The following is a 6902-nucleotide window of genomic DNA, read 5'->3' as shown; positions in this document are numbered from 1 at the left end:
ACCATGTATAAAGATGACCTTTGTCATCTGGAACTGGCATGTTTCTGTTATTATAATACAAGGTCCGTTAATTGGCCCTAAGCTTATTACGGAGAAAGAGTGATGATCTCAGTGATGAGAAATTGAATATAATTTTGTCTGACAGTCCTTCGCTGCAGAAGTTGGTTATCTTGGAGTGTAATGATATGAAATCCGAGAACCTGAATGGGAAGAACGTGAAGAGTTTGTGCTTAGGTTATTTAAAACAGAATGGGTGGAATAGTAAGGATCTGAAGATTTGCGCTCCAAATGTACACTCATTTGTCTCTTTGGGGAGAATTGGACTTTGAGGACTACATGATTGAAGATAGGTCCTGCACTTGCCTGGAGAGAGTAGAGCTTGGTTTTCAGCTTAAGCTAGAAAATCTTGTAGATGATGAAGCTTTTAACAAACTGCTGAGAAGTGCCATTGATCTGAGTCAAGCCAGAGTTCTTTCAGCTTATTAATTTGTGGAAAAGTCACACTTCACATGCCTAGTATGCATTGTGTGTGTTTCTTTTTTAAGAACTGTTGCTGCTTGAATTTCATTTAGAAAATAAGTCAGTTAAATTTTCCTATGAATTTACTCGAGTGTTAATCTCTGAAACATATTTTGATACAGGTAGTGTTTGGGAAAGTGTTGCAGCTCCTATATCGTGGCCTTAAGTTTTTGGAGGCCAAACCTGTGTTGGAGATCACAGGATTTTCAAATACATTTTTTATTATTGAAATCTGGGAACAGAACAGATCCTGGACACAATCCCAAATGTGCCTATAAATCTTTTCAATGGTATGTTAATTTTAATTTGCTCTTACTGATAAATTGTTAATTACAGAGACTACAAATTCATAATCATTGTAGAGAAACTCAAGACAATTGTTTGCATTCCAACTTTCCAATCATAAATGTGTATTATATCAATGTATGGTCTTCATATTTCTTCTTCACTTTGTTCTTTCCTGTTCCATGAGCAAAGATGTTTTCAGTGGGTGAGGCGATTAATATGTAACCTTCCATCTGAATTCGCAAATGTTTGACATTAGAAACTTGGCTAAGAAAATGGGAGCTTCCAGGGACGTTTCACTTGTTGAGGAGCTCACCAGAGCTTGAGCCACCGACTCTTGAAGTGACATCTTCCTCCTATGTTTATGTGAGTGCTTGCAACTTTTCACAGTTTGTCCTTTTCATCCATCTATCTTTCTACCATGTATAACATATATACATGTAATGTAGCAAATTGAATTTTTAGATACATTAAAAGTTCCGGAAGAAGCATCAATTCAAGAAAGGAGACTAGTACTTAGAATCACAAAAGGCCACTTTACGCAGTCTGTCACCCAAGCTGAAGACTATCAGACTACACAGAATTGTTGGCGATAAGAAAAACATAGAATCAAAGTATGCAGGGAGGGACAAAGACTGGCTTCCTAAGAAGTGTCAGAAGAAAATGGAGCTGCTGAGGTTCTTGCTAAAGCATGTTTGAAAATCTATTCCAATTCCCAAGAGCCTCTCCTCATGCCAAATTTAAATTCTTGTAGGAAACTCTGCGATTTGTCATGCTTGATGTATGCTTAAGCTCTTTGTTTAATATTGCCTTCATCTTAAGTTCTTTGTTTAACGTTACCTTAAGCGGCAAAGATGTCAGTCTTTATTTTCATCTATCATGGACAAGATACAATTTTGACACACGGTCTTGTATATCAAGGCCGGTCGGGTTTGTCAGGTCTGACTTGTTATCCAATGGAGTCGATGACATTCTGCCTACCTTACATGCACTTCATGGAACAAGCTAGCTACGAGGCAGAGGAGCCAAAGAGGAATAAAACTTGGCATATCCCACTTTTTAGAGTAGTTTCCTTACAGGATAATACTTTGCAAGTACAATCTTGATTAATAAACAAACCATCAAAGCAAATTGTACTTGGAAAACAAATTTAGTTGTCCCAACTACAATTTGTGTCAATAAATTTTGGTCATGAAAAGGAAAAAGAAAGTAAATAAATAAATAAATAATAGTGTCAAAGTTTTTGACACTTGACTAGTGTTGCGCATCAATTAAAAAAAATGAGAACTGATTTGGCAACCAATTGCATGATTTCTGAACATAATAAGAATTTTAAAAAATAAATCGGAGTTTATCTGATAGAAAATTTAGGATTGCTTGTTTCCCTAGTGAATCCTTGTAAATGAACGCAAACACCAAATTCCCAAGCACGAAGAAGCTCAGGCCAATGAGACAAGTGCTGATGGCAAGCTCCGAGGAAGGTTCTAGAACCGTGTATGTGCCCGTGACGAATGCGATAATCATTGTACCCATGCCAATCATGGTAAACAACGTGGCAACCACAAATAGTATCTCAGTGGTATCCTCATCTATCACTTTATCCTTGACCATTTCAAAACCATGAATCAGCGAAATCAAAAAGTGGACAAAGACAGCTAAAATGGAGAGCACCATTGACATTGCATCTGAGATGATAAATACTATAAAAGCAGCTTTTTTAGCTAGAATCGCAGTGCCTTGGTCGCTCTTGTAACCGCCAGGGAGGGTGAATGCTGCTGCAAATGTTACCGTTGCTATCAGCGCCCCAACTACTAGATGAGACTCTCTTGCTCTACTCAAAGCTTCTTTTTCCCCCTCATTCTGTCCTTTCAAAACCTTGCGGCTGCCAAGCGGTCCACTGCCAACATCTTCAAGGGATTCTAGGATCTCTTTCTGCAAAATATTTAGGTTAAAATATCGTACCAATCCATCATTAATTTTTAGGTATTTAACAAATATCATTTATTAGCAGGTAAAAAAAAACTAATTTGGTTGAAATTAAACCGCATGCTTTATATTAGCCCAATTATCTCCAAAAAGAAAACTAAGATGTGGACTTAAATTTTATATACCATCAATTCTACATCATTTCATTCTAAAAATTAATTTCCTAGCTAGGATGGTAAACCAATATATAATTGTTTATTGTTACTCTCCTTAATTGCTTGTAAGATTATGTCAAGTTTCTACTAGATTTTTCAACTTTATTTTTCAGATTATTTAAATTTAATTTATTGTATTTTTTCCTTCATTTGTACTACTTTCCATTTATTTATTGAATAATATATGTTTTTTTAAACAGTTACATGCGATTCATATGCATAATCTGTTATTGTAGATGAAAAACTTAACAAAATCAATAAAACGAGTTCATTCCAAATAAAAAAGATTATTAAATTATTCAAAGATTTTTTTATTTTTAGTTTTGCAGTACATGTTATTTTTAAAAGTAATTTTTTAAAAAATATATTAAAATATTTTTTATTTTTTTTTATTTTTTACACTAACTTATTAAAACTATAAAAAATTAAAAAATATTAATTTAATTTTTTAAATAAAATACATTTTTAAAACAAAACTAAAAATAGAAGATGCAATAGTTATGTGGACCCGGATATGGTTAAGATGCGGAGCTAAAAGAATCGGTGGTCATTCCTCACCTCGTTAAAAAAAAAAAAAAAAAACCCTTTCAACTTCAGTGATCAAATCTCATCATTAACAATATCAATAAAATGAATTGATTTCAAATAAAAAAAAAAAAGAGATATTCAGAACCCAAATTGAGAAATCAAGAAATTGAATCCATATATATATATATATATATTTTCTTGCATATAATTATCAGATTGTTGTGGATGGACCCGGCATTACTTTCAGTGACCATTTGGAACTTCGTTTTCTTCCCATGTCAAGTATTTGGTGGCTAAATCACATTCAATTATCAATTAATTTCAGGAAAAATTATCATACTTTAACTTTTTTATTTCTTTTTTCAATTTCAAAACTAGTAGATACAGACATTTACAAAATAGCAGCAGCTTTACTGTATTTAGCAAAACTACTAAGGGCATGTCTCATTGATCAAGACCAATTAGATTTAGAAACAGAGTATCAGTACCACATCTTTAGCAATAACAAATACAAGCCCCGTCTAAGGAGGTATTTTTTTTCTTTCTCCTACACACTGGATTCAGAATGATGGGACAATCCCATATGCTGTTTCTGCCATTAGTGTTGACGAGAACATCTGGTCCACTTCGACATCTACATCTGTTCTCTTTGCAAATCGACCTTTTATCCGGGGTCTGGTCTCTGCATAGGCCTTCCTTGAGGCATACCTGATAGTCTTCTCAAACTTCCTCGCCTTCTTTTTCTCTCTGTATCTTAGGACTCTTGCCTCCCTTTCCATCGGACTAAGTTGAGATGGCATCTGGATAGGAGGGCTGGAGAAAAGGTCGATTGTCCCTCTTGGAGCACTTTGGTGCGAGATTGAGATCTCGCTCATTGCTGATTCTGGCACCACCCCAACATCCATGGATGACATGGAGACCTAATTAAATGAGTAAAGAAAAGCAAATGTTTAGAACCATATGAAAATTTCACCAAGTTGTCGGGAACTAATTGGATTATCACTATCTGTAACATATATTTTTCTGTTGCCTATAAGATCATACTCACTATGTTATTAATGGATTACTTGGAAGTTAATGATGTCAATCCTAAATCAATCACTTGGAAGAAAAGGGGATGAAAAACAAAAGTGCTCAAACACTTGTACCCTCAGATTCCATCCATTAAAGGAGAAATATAAAGGTAAAAGGAATAGAGAGCTCTTAAAGTGCAGAGAGATATCCCCTTCGGATTTTTACCAGTACAAGCAGTGTGAGTGGTAGAATATGATACTTCTAAGCTCTTTAATCTTGACACACAAACGATTCTAATATCCAGTCTACAACTAGCTTTATGAAGATACCTAAGTGATACTAAAAGGAGTACGCAGACTGGTTCAGCTAGTTTAGCAACTTAATTGTCAACAAAGATAGAAAATAATTTAACATATGTATAAAGCTGCCGATAGTAAAAATGAGATTAAATTTTGAGAACACTTCGTTGAAATAGGTTGTGGACTAAAGATATTTCCCAATGATCTTAACATGAACTTAATAGAGCTCAAAACTGTTCAAGAGAAGATACTATGATAAAATTTCTGAGAGTATTAGAACTTTTGGTAAATCCTACAGTGAGTTGTACTTACACCTTGACTGATTGAACCGTCGTAGCTATAAGCAGCTTTAGCGGGCTCATACTCCAATCCCAACTGAAAATTGTGATACTGTTGTTGCTGTTGTTGTTGATGATCCTTTCCTTCTCCATACTGAATCGGCACAACACTGTCACCCCCACAACTCTTTGGAGGAACACTGTAGTGTTGCTGATTATACTGATCAGAATATTGATTCTCAGCACATGAGTTGTACTCAACAATATCCAAATACTCATCAACCTCCCCACTAAACACGAAGCCATTATTATTCTGGTTGTTGCTGTTCTTCGCAGGATTTAGCAACAGCCATGAAGCAGCCTCATCCTCATCCTCCTCACCAATAGTCTCCTCTCCCTCTTGTGTCATGAACTGATCTTCAGTCTCACCAGCTGCAGGCCCTACTTGGGTACCGTAAGGGCAGCCGGAAATGGGCAGAATTGGGACTCGTTGGTGGCGGCGTGCTAGTGGGTTTGCAGAGTGAATATCAGCATCACAGGCAGTACACAGAGATGCCGCATCTGCTTTGCACAACAAGGCAGCCGGGGAGCGCTCACACGCCTCGCACACCCGCACGCGCTCATGGCGCGATGCGACACGATTTGCAGCATGCACACGGGCATCACAACCGGCACATAGGTATGCCGAATCAGCCCGGCAGTAAACAGTGCAAGCTGCTGCACGGCACGTGTCACATACGCGTGCCCAATTGTTAACGACGACGCCGCCGCTGCCGCTGCCGCCGCTCTCTTCCTTCAGCATCACTTCCTCTCTTTTTCTCCCAATACCAATCTCAATTATACTGTCTTTAGCTGTGTATGAGAGTGAGTGAGCATTAGGTGCAAGGATGAGGGATACCTGTAGGAAAAACACAAGAGGGGAGGAGAGTATCAAGGACGTGACACGTGGCATAAATTAAGTGGCTGAGAAGTTGTTTCATTATCTTGTGGCTGTTTGAGTGTCGGAGTGGGTCCCAGTTAAGAGAGAGTTACTGCATGGTTTTCTGCTATGGCTCTTAGTAAGAACCGTTTTGGGGTTTGGAGTACATTGCTGGGAATAGAGAAAGATTGCAATACTCGCTTGCTTATGAAGACACTTGTCAGAGTCAAGTCGTTGTTGGTCCACTCTGTAATGGGTAAGATTCTGCGAATACACGTGTCAGTCAGTGAGTATTAGTTTTCATGGTTTTTTGGAAGTTGTAACATGTGAATAACACGTGGAGTGTAATGGGTTCAACATTTGGTGGGGTTTTCAGCTTTCTTGAGATGCAAATTTTGACGTTGTAACGTTGAAGTTTTGAGCTGATAACTAAGGAATGTTTTATAGTATTTTTTAAAATATTTTTTATTTAAAATAATATATTTTTTAAAATACTTTCTTATATTAATATATTAAAATGATATAAAAACATTAAAAAATATTAATTTGAAGTAAACAAATTTAAAAATTAATTTTTTAAAAAATATTTTTGAAACTTAAAAACAAACATATCAAAATTTATGCTAAGCAATACCCCGCAGGCTAAATAAAATCTTTTTTAATATAAAGAATATTTTAAAAGAATTAATACTCAAGTGATTGGTTTAATTTTTCATTTAAATAACATGATTAAAATAATACAACAATGATAATATAAATTGCAAAAAAAATAAAAAATAAAAAATAAATTAATTTGAGTCAACTTGAATTGTGAAATAATTTAATGATAAAGGATAAAATTAAAAAATATATATAAAAAAACTCAGTCATACGAAGTTAACACGCAAACTTTGTTATAATGAACATAATATTAAGATAA

The 6902-nt window shown here is 35.6% G+C and overlaps 2 protein-coding genes and 1 long non-coding RNA gene across 4 annotated transcripts in view; 1 reads left to right on the top strand and 2 right to left on the bottom strand.

The window, feature by feature from the left end:
- The first annotated feature begins 663 nt into the window (after window positions 1–663).
- Window positions 664–1703, top strand: LOC105136231 (uncharacterized). The gene is made up of 2 exons (XR_844312.1): window positions 664–1170; window positions 1270–1703. It is a non-coding gene; the product is annotated as an uncharacterized LOC105136231 (long non-coding RNA).
- Window positions 1704–2121: 418 nt separating this feature from the next.
- Window positions 2122–6902, bottom strand: part of LOC105136233 (ankyrin repeat-containing protein At3g12360-like) — a 9962-nt gene continuing 5181 nt past the window's right edge. For both annotated transcript variants that reach the window (XM_011041482.1, XM_011041480.1), the window contains one exon: window positions 2122–2736. In XM_011041482.1, coding sequence (XP_011039784.1) covers window positions 2137–2736 — 600 coding nt within the window. In that variant the 3' untranslated portion in view covers window positions 2122–2136. The remainder of the gene's footprint in view (window positions 2737–6902) is intronic.
- LOC105136232 (zinc finger protein CONSTANS-LIKE 2-like) lies at window positions 3811–6151 on the bottom strand. Its single transcript, XM_011041479.1, has 2 exons — window positions 5099–6151; window positions 3811–4393 (listed from the first exon to the last, which is right to left on the bottom strand). Exons 1-2 carry the CDS (start codon window positions 6014–6016, stop codon window positions 4034–4036), a joined length of 1278 nt encoding a protein of 425 aa, XP_011039781.1. The 5' UTR covers window positions 6017–6151; the 3' UTR covers window positions 3811–4033.

Source organism: Populus euphratica, unplaced genomic scaffold (genome assembly GCF_000495115.2).
Source record: "Populus euphratica unplaced genomic scaffold, PopEup_1.0 scaffold52.1, whole genome shotgun sequence".
Lineage (NCBI taxonomy): Eukaryota > Viridiplantae > Streptophyta > Magnoliopsida > Malpighiales > Salicaceae > Populus > Populus euphratica.
The sequence above is the reverse complement of the archived record's forward strand: the minus strand, read 5'-3'. Positions and strand labels throughout refer to the sequence as shown.